This window comes from Mytilus californianus, unplaced genomic scaffold (assembly GCF_021869535.1).
Source record: "Mytilus californianus isolate M0D057914Y unplaced genomic scaffold, xbMytCali1.0.p SCAF_20, whole genome shotgun sequence".
In the NCBI taxonomy this organism is placed as follows: domain Eukaryota; kingdom Metazoa; phylum Mollusca; class Bivalvia; order Mytilida; family Mytilidae; genus Mytilus; species Mytilus californianus.
The window spans coordinates 1,804,168-1,823,024 of NW_026262669.1; the positions used below are offsets into that span (position 1 = coordinate 1,804,168).

Genomic DNA, 18,857 nt, shown 5'->3' on the forward strand with positions numbered 1-18,857 from the left:
TCAAATTCAAATGTTGAAGAGCGGATCAAATTAAAAATAACCTTAAGTATAGCCAAATCCGAACAAGGAAACAGAGCTTTACACGAGGGAGATATATCCCTTTATTTCAAATAATTTCAAAAATATTATAATAGCAAATTTTGATCCAAAAATATCCGTATTTTCATCATGTATGTCACCACATCCTTCTGTTCTATCGTGTTAGTTAAATTTTATTATATGGTGTACTATTATTAATCCGTGACATAAACTTCCTTCGCCATTTTGACAAAATATAAAGATAAATCGCTTTTATTTCTGTTTTTCATGTCATGTATAATTATTTAGCTAGCCGGTCGGATTTGTTGTGATATAACATTTATCTACATTTTATATCCCTCATAACTTAAAATTGAAATCTGAACAAACTGTTTGACGGTAAATAATAATTTTTAAACACCCTTATTTGACTCTTTTCAAGTGTTGACATGCTAATAATAAGTTAATTAACACACGATAAAAAATGTATGTTTACAAACAAACAATTTGTACCCTCCCAGCATGATGTAAAAACACCGTCGCCTGGAGAAAGCAACCATTAACTAGCTTTTGTATATCCGGGTATTTTGTCGTCTGATCGCTTTCATTATCTTCGGATTGATCTTAAAATCAACCGATTATATTATAAATCAGGTTGAGTCATGTTACGAAAGGAAAACTAATCCTTTAATTTGTTTTTCAATTTATTTTATTTTATGGTAATTCTCCATATACAGAATGATACGGAAAGAACAGAACAGAACAGAGTAAATAGGTATGGATTTATCATGTATAATTTTATACGGAATTTGTTAGATCAGCAGTTTTTTTATTACTTTATGGAAAATAGAATGATTGGCGAAAAAACTGTTGAAGTGAAAACTAAATTTGGAAATGCTCTCGCGTATTTTAAATAAACGTGATATGTTTTTGTGAGAAAAGGGTGCTGTAAAAGGAAAGGATAAATTAATGAATTAAGTGGATAGCTCTTCCCTGATGAGTGGGTCTCATTGGGGTGTAAGCGTGATCCGGCATTATCCGAATTTTTGTACGCGTGAAACGTGATAGTCAAATTATTTTGTGTGAAAACGGGAAACGAAGTCGGGCGGGACACGTGAAATTTCAAGCGCTATTATTACAATGATAAGCGGGATACGGGATTCTGACAAAACTATAGATCGTAGATCCGTTTGTGCTTAGCTCTAAGGAAAATCTAACATTGCAACTTATAACGTAGTATATAATTTGACCCCGATGATTTCAATTTTGAATAAGGATAACGTATTCTGCGACGTCACGACGGTCTTAGCCGACTTTCTTGATGACAACACGACAAGTTCTATTCACAACTTTGAAAAAAAAAAATTTGTATCAAGAAAGAAAAATTTAGAATTAATACGATGAACAGATTTTCAATCTTTCGCCTTTTTGTTAGTACGATTTTGGAAATCATTTTAAAGTACAGAATACCCGGTATATCTTCCTTGTGCAAAGATCGGATTCCTTTCCAGATTTAGCTATACTTTATGTCCTTTTTTGGTTTTATCAGATTTTAAGGTGTGTACTAGGTTTTGAATTTTAGTTAGCTTATTGTCTATACCGTTAATGTTATTGATATTTATTAAAATATCATGCAGTCTCTCGATATAGTATGACGGCTCTTTTGGCTCGACATAATTTTCAAAGTGTGACCCGCGGCTGATATTTAACGCTCATCACTGGTAACCGTTGCAATTACATGTAAATAAAAACGGTACCCGTTTTACTACAACAGATATTTTCTTATTTAGAATCGACCAGACTAGACTCTTTCAAGGACGCCTCCGTGAAGTTCATAAAACTTGATCCCATCATGTCATGGCATCCATGCAAGCATCATAACCAGGAAGAAATTTAAGTTGTTTAACAATATAGTGTTATAAATTTGAATAATAACGGACGGAAAAAACACATAAAACCTGCATTTTCACGTATGCGATATCAAATAAATAGAAACGAGATATTCTTCTTAGCACTTATTTTGCTGTTTTTAAATGGTTCTTTATAGAAACCGTTAAATAAAAACTAAAATCTCTAATGACAATTATTCATTAGTATTTATTAAAAATTAAATGTATTGAAGTCGCGAGCCAAACACTCGTCCGAACGTGATTATGTTTCTCCACGCACGTACTATATCACGTTCCGGCGTCTTTTTACTTCTGCATATAAATTGTGAATTAACTTTTCATCAGCTTGTAAAGTATTTCTGGCAGGTGTAACTCAACCACTTATCTTTATGTAGTGTTAACACTATATGTATAAAATAACCCTTAATAGACCTCATATAAAATAATTCAATTAAACAAGAATACAAATGTGGTAAAGAAAGAATAGGTTAAATTCCGAAGCCCATTTTTTCAGTTTACGGTCGTGGTTTGAATCTTTGAATTCTGATTCAGTTGGCACCAGAATGGCAGTTAAGTATACATATTACAAGAGTATAGGTAAAATTCGGAGTCTTATTCTATCAGTTGTTCCGAAAAATAATAAAGTTGTCGGGTTTGGACATCATATATAATGAAGGAAAGACAGAAAGGTAAAGGAAAAAGGACGGAAGATACCAAAGGGATGTTCCAATCTCGCAGTCAGAAGACAAACTGAGAACGCCACGCCAAAAACGAAAACAAAGGTGGATTTATAAACCCTTTGTGCATTTTGCACACACCATCAACTAAATGCACATATCCACTGCGCATTTATGATATTCTGTCAGTTAAACAAAACAAGTCGAACATTTTCACAGGAGGGGTCTCATTTTGCTGATGTATAGTTGATCAACATGTCTTCCTGTAAAACTTCCTTCGTACTTTTATATATAGGTACACTTGTTGAGATGTTCATCAGCGGGTTAACTGTAGCCCTATTCAAGTCTACTAGGATGCACTCTGGTTTTTCAAAATGGGCATGGATGGTTTACTGTAGCTAGACAAATCATTCAAAATAAGAGAACTTTTTCATAGCTTGTTGATACCAATTTTTATCTTTTGAATCCAATTTGTTGGAATAGGTAGAATAAACCCTTTTATCATTCAATCGATAGAGTTTATAAGGTAATATCTTGTTCCGATGTCTAAAAGCTACAAAAAATAAATTGCAAATATAGTCACTTTTCTCGTCTATAGTTTATGGCATGGGCTCTTCGACTCATTCAAAAATTTAAAAACAAATTAAAATTTATTAATGAAAATGATTTAATCGATCTACAAAATGGCAAAGACCTATGTTTAATGAAAAAAGCTTGTGGAAGTGCGAGTTACCTGGGTAATTATAGGTCGTGTTATCATAACGGCTTACTAGTAATTGTCACCTTGTTTGTGGTAATCAGACATTCCATCAAGGTGCTACAACAAAAGATTCCGCGTCAAGTACCTTGTGGCATTACGTTCAAACACGGAATTAAAAATATTCATATTCGAACTTGTAGTTGTCTTATAATTTTTATAACAATAACAGTAAAAAGCAAAACAAGATTAGGCTGCGTTTGTATTTGTGTATATTTTTTGTCTTTCTACATAGAAAGGTTAAGATATTGTTTGGTATTAAGTGTTTGAAGTCGCACACGAATCGTTTGTAAAATATTCATGTTATTTCAAAATTTCGCAATAAAGGCAAATGTATGAGGAAGAAAGTATGTAAGACAACAAGAAAAGTAACTTGTCGTTCTAATATGTTCTGCAATATGAATAAATTAAGCAGTAGAACATTAAAGAGATACATGAATAATCCTTAATTGCATTTGCAAAGAAACGAGCTGTATGTTGCGAGGTCATTTTTGAACTAAAAAAAACACGAACTGAAGGTTGTATGGTGACATGTCTTTTTGGCCAAAAAAAAAACGAAACAAACTGAAACAAAACTTTCTTAATGCGTCTGTCCAAAGTAGAGACTGTTATTCAGTGTTTGTTATTGGTTGCTGTTTGCCATATTTGTTTTTCGTTTGTTGTTTTTAGCATAGATTATGTCGTTAGTTTTTCTTTTGTATTGTTTCACAACAGTCAGGTCGGGGTCTTTTATAACCTTGTATATTATACTGGAGTGAAATATCCTGGCTAATCCTGCAATTGGATCGGTTACCTTGACAGGATATATGAGCCCTGGCGGCTCAGGAGATATAAAACACTGACAGGGAATATAAACCCATATCCCCTGTGAAGATCCCGAATAACATATGATATATACGGTATGGGCTTTGCTCATTATTGAAGGCTATATAGTGACCCATAGCTGTTCACACCCATGTCTCTGGTCTCTGGCGGATAGTTTTGTCATCAGTGGCAATCATACCACATTTTCTTATGACTTTTAGTAAAATGTGCACGGTAATCTTTGCCAAAATTTACGTAATATAGAAGGACCACAAGAGTAAATATGTACAATGCTGGACATCAGTCATTAGCAGAATAAATTCGTTGTATAGCAACTTGCAATTAACGTAACACCACACTTACGAGACCAGTGTACGAAGATATGGTGTATTGCACATTATACATCTTAAATACTGAGATGTGGTGTGATTGCCTATGAAACAATCAACAGAAATAATTACAAATATGTTTCATTATAATACGTTATTTTGGTTGGCTAACAGCAATCTCGCATCATTCTGAAATTAACTTTCATTTCAAAATGAAATGTAACATTCATGATGACACGAGCTTCCACAATAAAGTGCACAGGTAAATAGAAGAAAAACTTGATAGAAATCGTGTTTTCATGATCCTAGCAAAATAATGTAATTATAAGTATTGAATGCTTCTTTTAGTAATTTTATAGGGTTGTAAAAGCGCTTACTGTGCGCACATTTTTAGAAAATGTACTTCGGTCACCGCTTTTACACCCCAATAAATTTACAAAAAGAAGCATGCAATTCTTAAGTGAATGTTTATATTTATGCAGTATAATTATATCAGATAATATTGTCATGCAAGAGACGTTTTGAAGCGATAAAAAGACCGTATACAAATAACAATAATATTATGTTTAGACACTTGCACTACATCCTTGAAACCAATGCAAATTTCTATTTTAATATTAGGACATGTTGCATCACGTTCGAAAATACAGTTTATAATTTTCGGTATATTTTTCAATATTTTTGCATATTATCGGCGATAAGAATTCGAATCCACTTAACGGTTTATGCAAATCTAAAATACAAACTAATTGAAATTCCATTCGTTGAACATAGGTAAACAAACCCATGGTATATATAACTTCTTTTCTTTATATCTCCACGGGCTTCCCATTCTGTGGGTGATCCCTTGTTTAGGGCGTGTTTAATTGGCTACGGGGCGTGGTCCGGATCTATTGACAAACGTTAGATTGACATAAATCGATTTCAGGTAACGTTTTAAATCTATATAAAATCTTGAGGGTTAAAGGTTACCACGTGGTTATAGTAAAAAGCTTATGTTGACATTCAAATCTTCAGGTGCAAACTTTGAATTCAAAGATAAAAGCGATATATATATCCCGTTATGTTACCTGTATATATTTAAACGTCTCAGGGACTATGATAGTGACGGGCAAATCATGATGTGTTTTCTCGGATTTATTAGCATGACTTGAAGATATTGAAAGAAAAAAATGAAGTTTTATTTTAAAGGTAGGGTGTAATTTAATTATCAATTAGATAACAAATTAGTGCTAAGGATTATTTAGTTGGGGCACAGACTTTGATAAAACTCAATTGAGCAAGAACGTTTGACACAGGACTTATCATTATTGAATTATACTATCTCAGGGACAGTCTATATTAAGTTGTTAGTATAGAAAGTCCCTGACTATCTTAATATTTGCTTTTTTGTCAGACGCCAGTTTGCAGAAAACGCTTATTAGTTATAGATTAAATAGAAATACAACAGCGATATTAAATTTGAAAGTCAAAAGTGAACGATACGCTAAATTAAATCTTAATCGTCTGAATGCATTTGTAAATTAAATTTAATTCAATCGGTACAATAAAATGCATTTGCCATTTAAAACGCTGCGGTGATGCAGGAACAAAACTCTACTCTCTAAAGCGTTTAAATCAGTGTTAATATAGGTATTCTATATAAAGGTGTTAAATCAAAATCACTTTTTGTGAACTTATAAAATGGTTAAGAAAAATTAAATTTTGAGCATATTTTGTAATAGTTACACTTTGAAAGGAAGATGTATTCAAATTTTTTAAGTTGACAGGACATAGCTTAGGTTATAACTTTTAAAAATAATAAAAATAATAAGGTATATAGACCAACAAATACATGAAATAGAACGGAATACATAAACTTTATTTAATAAGTGAAGGCCATAAACCTATAATTAAATAGAAACCATTCACCGTCTCCTATTTCAGAAAAAAAACAATTATTACATTTATATTGAATAACTAGTCACACATGACTTTATAAATCAATTTGAAATCAGTTCTAGATGAATTCATTTTATATTTTAAAAAAAGCATACGCGCATGAATCGCGAACATAAATACTCGCTATATACTCTAACAATTCTAATTGTGTTTTTAAATTTATTTTCCACAACTCACACCAATTTAAGGCCAATGAAATATACATATATGCTGCTGATATATCGATTGAAAACCAACCATATTATAGACCGTGCTAAACTAATAATGTTGCGATTTTCATCAAATATTTGAAATTCAAATTTTACCCGTTATGATTTACGTCATCGTGTAACAATATTGCTGAAATCAGCAGATAGAAACGGGTATAAAATAACTAAGTCTTTTGAAGATTTTAATGTGATGTCGATGGCTGTTACCTTTATATATATATATATAAAACTCAGGTAACTGGAGGAACAGTTAATAGAAGTTGTCAGAATTTATTGATTTTGGTGTCGGTTTAAATCTATTCGTTTCATTGACAAATTACTCTGTCTATGTTCAAAATGAGTTTGGTTAAATAAAGACAAACATCAATAAAACATGATTCGACACGGTGTTTACACATTAAAATCGCCCATTATTACGGTTAAAATCCGGAGCGTGTACCTACTTACGTTACAATGAAAACAGAAGTTTCAGCACCGCCGCTGTAATATTAGTTCAACATCAGCGTGATGGCTTCTATGTTACTAGTAATGTACAACCGACGTATACCTACTTACGTTACAATAAAAACATAATTTTCACCACTGCCGCAATTATATCAGTTAAACATCAACGTGATATATTCTATGTTGCTAGTAATGGGTGTGTGGGCAACAAGGAACAGACTCGTTTAAATGTTACAATTATTTGATATGCATAAGGACAACAGTTCTAATTGCCGGTTTAAATGTTGCAGTCAGACAATAATTAATATCCATTCACAGGCCATGACTATATACCTTGAAATATGAAAACGAGAAGGATGATTGAAAAAAGATATACAACTGTCAAATCAATATCACATACAAAAACGCAATATTTACAAACTTGTTTAAAAATGAATATTTAAAAAATGCGCTCGCTATCATGGGAATGCTTATCATGTGTCTTTCCAATAGCTATATTAATTTAAAGTGATATATTAATTGTTGATCTCCGCGTCCCTAATATAACACATATTGCATGTATAGGATACACAGACCGGTTCTAATTCCTGTATGTGTATTGACACAGCAACAGGTGCTTGTTCTTGTATAATTGGTTTAAATGGACCCATATCATGCCATCTAACACAAGGTCTGATCATTGACGATGAGAACCAGGCACATTATGGTTTCACTTGCGATACTGATACCTTGTCTTATTGTTTTGAATTGCTCTGATGTCATGCAAGTCTGGACTTTTATTCTGTTGAAATTTGTGTTTAATAGTGTGACAGAAAGTTCGTGCAGAGTTTAAAGCTCTTGAATACAAAGTCCTAGTTAAGAAATTAAACATTGAGCTCCTATTATTATTTCTAAATAAAATAAATATATCTTTCAATAGTTTGAATTGCTAATTTTTACATCGTCGAAGTTACATCAGTTAACACGTAACAACAGGTTATATATATAAAAGACTTATTTTCTCCCAATCACAAGATAGTAGGTGATGGTAGAATAAGCTCTCCAGGCATAGTCTTTCTCCCAATCACAAGATAGTATGCGATGGTCGAATAACCTCTACAAGCATTGTCTTTCTCATCTGACTAATTTTTCCAAATTTTTCTGCATGTTTTGCTCTGAAGATCACATGCGTTCCCCCTCTCAGTCGTTATGGCGTTTTTCTTTACTCACATTCTCATACTCATTGAAAATTCTATCGAAATGAAGAATTTAATTAAGTATTGTTAAAAGCATGAATTCTTAGATTAACCTGACGTCCAATCATCATATACTACCGATGGTATTTCACGTACTTAATAATGGAAAGGACGAAAATTTACTTCCCGCGTGTAGCAGTTAAATGTACTTCCGTTTCTGTTTTTTTTCTCTCCTCGGTATTCACTCTAAACAGGTGTAATAAAACTGCATAGCATAAATAATCAAAAACGAAGGACTGATATTAAAGAATTTCTAGTGACACGCGAGGCCTGTATAAAACGTTTGAATAGACATGTTAGCGACACGCGATGAATTTGGTTTTTAAATTCACGTAACATTGTCTAACTGAACTTCTCTATGCCTGATGTAAAACCAAAACAATCAGTAGTATATGATTACGCGAATACCTGTCTTCTTTTAAAACCATACATTTAAAAAAAATATTTCTTTAATAAGGAAAGTGACGCGGTAAAGTTCACGCGGTAAAGTTCAATCGGTAAAAACACAGAAAAGATTGGACGTACTTTTAAATGGATAAAAACTGACTATTTTATAGAGGACCTTTAACGATTCAATGTTTTGCAAAATCATTCACAAAAACAATGACTGTATAGAGATAATTGATTTATAACTGTTATGTAAACAAACTTGAAATTTTAAGTAACAATAAAATTCAAAATTGAAACCATACTATAATTTTTATCAATAAGATCGAAATTCAAATCAATAAGTCATTATACAGAGTAACTATTTTAAGTCAGATAGTCGATATGCAGTTTCAACCTTTCACTTGTCAACCTCCGAAACAGTGTCTGCACTGTCTTTAATCGGATGCAACCGCTGTTTCGGAGTATTTTCACTTAAATTTAACAAAGTTCTATTCTAATTCAAAATGTGTTGTAATGTGAAATAATAGAATACCCTTTTATGACAAACAATGGTATACTATTTGCGGTAACAATATTTTATGAATGGGACACAGTATACATTGGTAAATAAAAATTTAATTTATGAATGACCATATATTTTATACTGACGGTCATCAGTTTCAAATAAACTAATCATTGTTTATATATTTATTGAAAAATGCATAAGGTGTAAATGGGTGCGATTTTGGGGTTTTTTTTTTTAATACTCACGCAACATTGCTTTACACCTTTAAACCCATTATAAAAAACGCGGAATTTAGTCAGGTTACAGTATTTAATACGTGTAAATCTTACGAATAGTTTTATTTTTCTTTGCATTAAAAGAAATTTAAGAAAGCCTATGATTTGATCAAACCGAGGAAGAATGTATTGGGGAAACATTTTACATGCTTCATTGGAATTCTATTACGTGTCGTTATTTTCCCATGCATTTTCGCTCCTCCCCTTATTTGTTTGTGTAAGGTATTACCAAAGAATACAAACTTCAATGTCAACAAAATTCCTACGTGTATTCTACAATTTTACCGTTATTGAAATATATTTAAAAAAGAAATGTTTATCAATGATTTCTTTTGAAAAGAAGATTGCAAATAAAATTTTACAAAGAATTTGCTGTAATAGAATACTGTGAATTAATTCAAATGGATAAAATACGGATTGCATTTAAATGTACATTAGATAAAAGGCTTTAGAAATGGTATGAATAAGAAATTTCAACAATATCTGAAAAAGGACTATTTTTAAATGTGAAAATAAGTTATGAATATATTTGAAATTAAATGTACTTATATAAAAATATCCTATTCTATCTCAAATGAGTTAGAAAGATTGGCCAAGTTATGCATTTGTATTTTGATTTTTTTTAAATGTTGGGCTGCGGTCTCATTCAGGTTAGACCTAACATCCCCTTATTTTCATAAAACGTGCCATAATAAGCATGTAAATTAGTTCATTATTTAGAATAAAGAATTCCATTGGTAAACAAACATGGGAAAAATTCCAGTCATTTTGTACGACATCTAATTAAAAGTACACCCAGATGATCTAACAAAACATTTTAGTATACAACTTGTAAAGTGTATTCAAATCACAGAATAAAAACTCCTGGGAAACTATATTTGTTAAATATTCTCAGCACTTTTTACATATTTGTTTGTAAAACATCATCAGATACAATAGAATGATGTGCATAACATTGATTACAATGTAACACAATACCCAACCTCGACACTAATACTCGGTGAACATCACATTTTCTATTGTTCTTTGTTGTTGATGCTATACAACAAGGCTGTCTATTAGTTCCACTTTATTTAATTAGAACCGTTAAAGGTATCCGACCTCTGACCCCAGAAACGATAAAGAAATACATATCAATGCTCTTTGAAAAGAAATAGATACAATTGTTGCAGTTTATTGGTATATTTTGTGGAGTTTTTGTCCTGGTTTAATGAATTCGTGTGATAAAGGACACGCTATTTGAGCACTGATAAAAATACCGATTGCTTATCCAAAAATAAATCATGTTTATCAAACATCGAATAATTTATGGAAAAAGGATTTGATTAATCTGCATAATCCTGAATCTTATATTATCTTGATGTTATCAGCACTTATTGTACTTGATGTTGAAGTTTATAAGAATGTCAAAATAAATGTAATACATTGCCTGACAACATGCACTCTGCTGTGTGTCGTGTGCAGTCATTAATGCACACATGAATGCATTGATTAATAGATATCTTAATGTGAGAATATGAATGAATACAGTGAGAAATTGGAAGGTTTTTTGCATTTTTTTTATAAAATTGAAAAATAAAAAAAAAATCCTCTACTACAATGCAATCAACCTGAAATAATTTGAATAAAGAGACATTGAAAGTGTATTTAATTCATCCGCGAGGAATAATCGCTATTGCTGTAACTGGGTCAATGCCACTGTTGAGTACACATTATCGTGGGTTTCATTACCCCAGTAGCCAGTGATGTTATAAATCTGTCATACTACGTTCATAGTTAAATGTTCGGTTAAATAATAGATGTTTTTGTAAAATTGCAAGTTTCTTTTCTCGATGCATTAGTGACCCCCTTGCTTTATATATAATATAATTAGGAGATATTTATTTCAAAAGAATTCTTCAAAGAGGATCGAAAAGAAACGATAAGACGATTTGTTATTTAGAGATACTAGAATAGATATCGGTTCATGTTTCATTATTTTAAACCCGATTTTGTCTACTATTGATAGGGGAATGTTTATAAATATTGATCAGGAGCTTAATGTATATTAAAAATTTTGTATGTTCAAAGAATTTAAACCATTTCATTAAAAGTTTCTTGCATAATTTATAGATCTATCTGCTTAATGACAAGATTGTAAAATGAGAGAATTTTAATCTGGGGATAAAATCTCATCATGAGCAATTATCTCGATCTGAAACAAAGGTAAGCAGCCTCTCACCTGTCCAAACAGTTAAGTGATTATGTCCAAGCATTTAAGTGATTAAGATTTACCTTCGTACTCATTGTTACCGTTATAAAGGTGACGGTACATAAAAGAGACATGAAATTCAATAATCTATAAGTTATAGGTATAACGGTGTTCGACAGACCGACATAGACCCGACTCAGGTAAATATCTTAAACGTTTTGCTGAATCCATTAGTCATGTATAATCCCTGGACAATAACGGTTGTGGAGATGAATTCCTCTGGAACGTTAAAAATAAATTGAAAAAGGGCACCTGTTTAAAGTATCTTATTATAATTAAGACATTGAAATGAGACATTACGATGACATCCGTTTAAACGAGTACAAGGAAAATGGATGCATTTATTTATTAAAGAGGTAAATAGCTAGTCTATACAAAGAAGATAAATTTATATTATTTTGGTCAACTCTCTTTATTTTTAGATTGATTGATTGTTGGTTGCTTAACGTCCAGTGGCAAAGTTTATTTTTAGAAGTGATTGTTATAATATAAAGCGATATTAATTAGTGTTCTTTTTTTTGTATTGCAGTTTAAACTGTCGTAGATGATAAGAAAAGGATGCAGTACGTGGAAAAGAAATCCAACTCTCTACTGGTATCGTTAGATACACTACCAAAAGATATTTTAGAAAAACTTAAAGACTACAGGTCAATTCAGGAAGAAAGAAAAGATGATGCAGAAGTCGAAGATTGTTTTAGAAGTAGATTATGTGACCTGCCGTCAACTCCGAGGTCAAGAGTTTCAAGTTCACCGTCAACGCCAAGATCAAAGTTATCAGACGATTTAGTTTTCAAATATCCACCCTCGTTTCAGGACTTTAGTGAAAATAATGGACTTAAATCACCCAGGAAACATCTGGAGAGAGCAGGACATTCACCGTACTCGGAAACCGACCATTGTCAGTTGTTTGGAGACAATTCTGATTGGATGATGGCGGAGAGATTGAAACCCAGAACCCCACCAGTCTCCCCGGACACGTCTTCGAGATCATCAACATGTTCCTTTTCTGACAGAGACCGATATCCGGTAAGTAAAATATGGATATAAACTACGACCGTTTAGTATGATGCTAATGGCGACAACTATTTAAAACAGTTCAACGGACAAGAATTTTAACAATTATAGATCAGGCCTTCAACAATGAGCAAAGCATATACCGTTAAGTAAGCTTAAAAAGGCTCCGGGAGAGAACATGCAGTCTGTTTTGCAATAAAGTACAAAAGCTTTTGACATGTTTATCTGTGTTTCAATGCTTTGATACAACAGTACATTTTATCAGGTTATTACAAGGTTCCGATTTTTTCACTATAAATGTTTAACCACGGTATTGGCAGAACGATTACTTGATTAATTAACACTACAAAAGAATTTTGTCAGACTATTATTTCTGTTGATAATGACAATTATCACTTTCACAATTCTGTAACAACAGATCAATGTTCAATACTCCAAACAAATGTTAATAAATCGCCTAATTTGAATTCTGTTTGAGGCCTGATAAGAAAAGAAATTATAGTTCATATGAAGAACTTTCTGAATCAAATGAAATTATTGGAAAATATAAAATAAAATTAAAGTTTTCTGACTACATTTATGACTCTGCATGATGTGCAAGTTTTATTGTTAAAGAGAAAGCGATAAAGTTTTCCTGTTGTATATAAACATGAGATGAAAATCAACCTTTTGAGCCTCGTTTGTGGAAAGAAAATTGTCAACAGAAGTGATAATTGCCTGTGTTAAAAGCCGTAAAGAATTAATCAATACAGGTGTTTAATAAAGTTCGGTATTGATATTCGATAGGTATTACCAATAAAACATTGTTATGACTCTTTGATTTTGTTCCGTTGCAGGTGCTCAACCGGTCTCCGGAATCATGCTTTGTCTGTCCGTCACCATCGCCGAGAATGGAAAGGTATTTACAATCTCCCAGATTAGAAAGAACTTCACAGAAACGATGCATATCTCCTCGAAATCGATTGGAACATCATGAATTTTTGGAGAAAACACCAGTAAAACAAGTTTCTGGATCCCAAGACTCTCAGTTACCTGGAAGATCAATGACAGGAAGTTCACATAAAACTGAATCAAATTCGGATCAATTATCCCCGGGTTACTATGCAAGAGAAGTAGTGAATCGATCTTCACCTGTAAGAAGAATACCAGACTTTCCCGCTGACTATGTTGATGAAAGACGAGGAGTTAGAAAACAACTTGTTTTTGAAAGCCATCCCCGCCGACAAGAAGGTAAGGCCAAAACTAGACGATAACATTTTTAGATAGTTCATTGATTGATTGTTGGCCTCTTAACGCCACCTTAATACGTAATGGCTGAAAGTTGTGTGAAAGTATTTTTATCAATTGCCTTTCTTTATTCAGAGACTGTTTCGCAATATTGTATGAGCGAATTTTATTATGAAATGTACATACAGCTCAAAGAAGTCATGCAGCTAGTAAATATAAATTAATTGTTTATAAAAAATGCTTTTATTTCCATTCAGATATGTATTGTCACCGAGAACAGTATTCCCCGAGGCTAGCGTCAACATCGAATCAGCGTTTTGATTATGAAGAAGCAGATGTTTTAGCAGAGCGTCTGAGGGATCCCGAATCTACTGCACTGTTGTCTCAAATCCTCGACCAATTAGCCAAACGAAAAAGAAAAACGTCTGAAAGGTCTGATTGTGATTGTGATTATGAAGACAGGTCTGCCAAGAAAAGACGATCAGGTAAGGGTTTAAAGATAGTTAACTATTTCAACAAAATCATGAAAGATACACATTGAGAATAACGTCAGTGTATGTATACAAGACCGATGGTTTTCAATTTGCGTATATACAATTTCACAATACGTCATCATGTACACATGATTTTGTACCTTTGTAGTTCAATTTTCCAAAAAAACGTTTTTAAGCTTACAGTGCATGGTATAACGGTTAACATAACATGTATATAATGTTAGAACTTTTTAATTTCAGATACAGAAATATAATTATTAATACAAATATAAAATCCAAACAGTCTGATTATTGTTTCTAATTTAATTTCAGAACTGAAACGACAGATGAACATGAATTATCTGAAACAACTAGAAACAGATGTTACAGTTCTCAACCAACAACTTCGTCGATCGGAACTGGAAACCAGACCAGAAAATTGCTCATGCGCAATCATGGAGAGACAGTTTTTACAAATGGCCGAAAATGCTTACAAAAACATCCGCAGACACGACACATCTGCCGACGGATTTGCACAGTTCCGCAAAGAATTAACTGAAACAAATCAGATACTTAAAGACTCATTAACAGTACTAAACAACATGAAAGAGTTTTGTGAACACCGCTCTTTGGTCGGTTTGACGTAATATATGTTTTTTTTATTACATATTTATTTATTGTTGAATTATATTTATTGTTATGTTATTTATTTATTTATAAATCAAACTACCCCTCACAACAATGAGTAGATCTCTGGGGTTTTATTTTTACGATGGTTTTTGTAAAAGCATATTATTTATTATTGTATTTAAATGCCACCAGGTGGCAGACGGACGAAGGTCTCGTGTCTAAAAAAGGGAGAGAACATTATATAACACAGCAAACTGTGATACAAAAAAATCATGTTTTAACATCACACAGCCTTCAGTTGTTCTTTTAGAAACAACATTATCAGTGTTTTTCACTGAATTATCTTTGAAAGAAAACAGACGATGCCTTCCGAAGAAAATATCAAACAGCCGTCCATTTGTACTTTTTCACAAAGGTCACTATAAGAAAGAAAAACAATGTATCTTTTATTATACAAAGTTTAAAATCGTAACTAAAAGATCATTATCTGTAACGCTGCTGTGTTCTTAACGTCGCGTATTTCTCTAATCCGTACCCGGAAGTTGCTATTCGAACCACGTGATTCTTTTTTTTTTAACCAACAAGTAAAATATAAAATCACCAATTACAAACAACAGAAAATAATAAACGAACAAGTTAAAAGTGCATTTTATTTATTCAGATAATGATCTTTCAGTGCTTTATTTAAACTGTCTGTAAGTGACCCTTTAGTGATATATATTTTATTGTGTTTTTTAAATATTTATTTGAAAGTGTTCTTTATACAATGTGTTCAGATAAAAATGTTTCAAAGAGAATTTTAATAGCCATAGAATGTTTATGAAAATAAAGGTATAAAGTTTGATGAAATTAACTGTTCAAATGCATCTATCATTATCTACTTATATGAATATTACTTCATGATGGATAAAAGTTTAGGTTAAACTCCATGGTTTATTTGTGTGGAAGAGCACTAACATTTCTTACTATATTGTTCATTAAATTCACTATTTATAAAAGTATGAAGTTTGATTAAATTAACTTTTCAAATTGTTGAAGATATCCTTCATTCGTTCGGCTGGTTTATTTAATTTCTTTTAGTGTTTAAATTATTTTTTTTCAAATATTGTTCAACTCTTCATTTTATTTTATCAGCAAATAAAAAAAAGAAATGTGTTCTCGTCTGTTCTCATGTTTATTACAATTCATTAAATTTGACCGATATAAGTCAGAAATTTATAATCATTCTGTGGCTTGGCAATTATATGTGTTCAAACATTGTTTTATTTATAATGATAGACGACCGTCCTTGTTTACGATTTCATTCATGATACATCAACAGAGTTTAACTCAAAATTTGAACGAAAAAAAAAATACATGTTAATTTATTTTCACGAGTTTGACTCAACATAGAGTGAAAAAGTGTTGCCATGCAAACATGTTCATTAGCATATATCTGTATTAGATTTCATTCATATAAGTATATCACGTGATCACCTAGTTACTTCATGATGGATAAACGTTTAGGTTAAACCCCATGGTTAGAATGTGTGGAAGAGCACTAACATTTCTTACTATATTGTTCATTAAATTCACTATTTATAACGTTAGAGAACTCTGTGTATTTTACTTCTTTGCTGTGAGCTTGTTGTGGTTTGGTGTGATTTGATACAATAGGCAAAGTAAAACATCCTTGATTTTTTCACCGTGAGCATATAAGATAAGGCAAGTACAGATAAGCATTGTATTAAAGCATTGTTAGCTCTTTTATTTTAAAAGTAGTTACTTATGCTTGTCATTTTATGTTGATTCAGGGAACGAAATAAAAACCGCATCAAAGAGTTTGTAATTTTGACATTGTGACTTATTGATTCTAAGTTTGATATTGTGACACATTAAATTAAAGTTTGACATGGCGAGTCGACATATTAAATTTTAGTTTTGACATTATAACATATTAAATTTTATCGTTGCCATTGCGACATATTTAATTTTAATTTTAACATAGTGACATATTAAATTCAAGTTTTGACATGTTGACACATTAAATGTTGTTTGACATGGTGACATATTAAGGTGATTTACTTTGCCTGCATTGTATTGTGTTGTGTGATGATATTGACAAACAGTGATACTTGATAGAGTTTATTTAATTATTTATAGATTAATTTATACTTATTTATTAATTCACACTTTTACATTAGAATAGAACACTATTTCTTACACTATCGTGGCAGATAAGACAACATTGATACTGCACTTCCGGTTTATTCAGAGATAGCCTACTTGCACTTCCGGTTCATTCAGTGAAAATCTTACTGCACTTCCGGTCTGTTCACATTTATTCCAAGTGAAAACATTAACTTTTCCTTTTTCCTTTTTTGATAAGTTACAAAAATATTTTTTGAAATAGTCATCAAAGTATTTAAACAAACTTTATGTTGACTTGAATATGTCTTTTGGTTATTTTTGTAGTTGATTTCTAATTTACAAACACCCCATATCATACTTTTGTTCTTGTAGTTTAAAAACTATATTTATTTTTATGAAATCATTAAAAATCTTTGACGTTTACCCATATCATTCCAATTCATTATAAAGCAGTTTTATTTAGTCGTTTTGTTATGGTAACAATACGATACTATATTTTTATATGGTGTTGTTATGGTAACAATACGATACTATATTTTTATATGGTGTTGTTATGGTAACAATACGATACTATATTTTTATATGGTGTTGTTATGGTAACAAAACGATACTATTTTTTTATATGGTGTTGTTATGGTAGCAATAAGATACTCTATTATATATGTTGTTGCTATGGTAACAAAGCGATACGATATATGTGCATGTTAAATGTTGTCTTTTCTGTCAGTATTCTTCTGCGTATATTTATTTAACAAATTATATAGTATGTAACATTGTATGATCTGATGACAGATCTGTTCCCTTATCAATCCGTCCATGATTTCTAGGGATTTAGAATTATTTGTGTAAAAGTTGTGATGTAAATTATTTTTGAGAAATATATTTTTGAATAAAATGATAGAAAACCCTTAATAATTGTTTTTTTAAATAGCCACAAACTAGAAAATGGCGCTGATATGTGTGTAGTACAAGATATAAGAACTTTGATGTAAACCTGAACCAAAGTAAATAAATCATGAAAAGTACTTGCAAGGAAAAAAATACACAAGACTTTTCCTTGTCTTACGAAACTTGGCAAGTGTCAAAAGCATAAACAAATGTTATTATCAAACAAATTTCTTACACAGAGAACATCACCAAGTCAATATGAACGCCATTGGACGGATCAAACGTTCAGGGTTTTATAAGGTCTTTTCCAAATACTATTATTTGTATGTCCCTTTTGGTAAGATAGCCCTTCAACTGTTCCAGATCTTATACATCCTTGGCTTTCAAATATTCAAGCTGGTTTTCGTCTGACTACTCAACTTTGTTCGTTTGAGTGTAGTGAAATACAAGCGGATTCCAGTTAATCAAATATTTGGCTTTGAGCGTTCCTGGTGAAGCAAAATCTAGATAAGCGCTTCGAACGCAATTAATTTATAAAGTGTTGTTTTCATTTTTTTTATCATTACAATAAGTATATGCTATACAATACACTTGAAACAAAAGTGAATGAAATTTAAAGAAAAAAACCCAACTCATTATGCTGGAACTGGTTCTATTTCCGGAACCGCTGAGTTTATCCCTGATTTTGTGGAGCGACCACAGGAGAGTTTTCTTGCGTATTATTCGTGAATTCTTTTTATATCCTCACTTCTCAGTCAAAAGGCATATCAT

The 18,857-nt window shown here is 31.7% G+C and overlaps 1 protein-coding gene across 3 annotated transcripts; it reads left to right on the plus strand.

Moving 5' to 3' along the window:
• Positions 1–772: 772 nt before the first annotated feature.
• Positions 773–18,113, plus strand: LOC127731688 (uncharacterized). 3 transcript variants are annotated; one of them, XM_052240471.1, is made up of 5 exons: positions 773–793; positions 12,254–12,750; positions 13,575–13,968; positions 14,223–14,450; positions 14,772–18,113. In XM_052240471.1, the coding sequence occupies exons 2-5, from the start codon at positions 12,283–12,285 to the stop codon at positions 15,083–15,085; spliced, it is 1,404 nt and encodes a 467-aa protein (XP_052096431.1). In that variant the 5' UTR covers positions 773–793; positions 12,254–12,282; the 3' UTR covers positions 15,086–18,113. The 3 variants fall into 3 exon arrangements, with proteins under 3 accessions (XP_052096431.1, XP_052096429.1, XP_052096430.1); XM_052240469.1 differs by lacking the exon at positions 773–793 and adding an exon at positions 5,472–5,665; XM_052240470.1 differs by lacking the exon at positions 773–793 and adding an exon at positions 11,888–12,080.
• The last annotated feature ends 744 nt before the right edge of the window (positions 18,114–18,857 follow it).

Excerpts from the sequence above, each read along its gene's own strand:
- LOC127731688 (XM_052240471.1), top strand. The coding sequence starts at position 12,283 with ATGCAGTACGTGGAAAAGAAATCCAACTCTCTACTGGTATCGTTAGAT. Across the intron at positions 12,751-13,574 it reads CTGACAGAGACCGATATCCG|GTGCTCAACCGGTCTCCGGA; the intron begins GTAAGTAAAATA and ends GTTCCGTTGCAG. Across the intron at positions 13,969-14,222 it reads CCATCCCCGCCGACAAGAAG|ATATGTATTGTCACCGAGAA; the intron begins GTAAGGCCAAAA and ends ATTTCCATTCAG.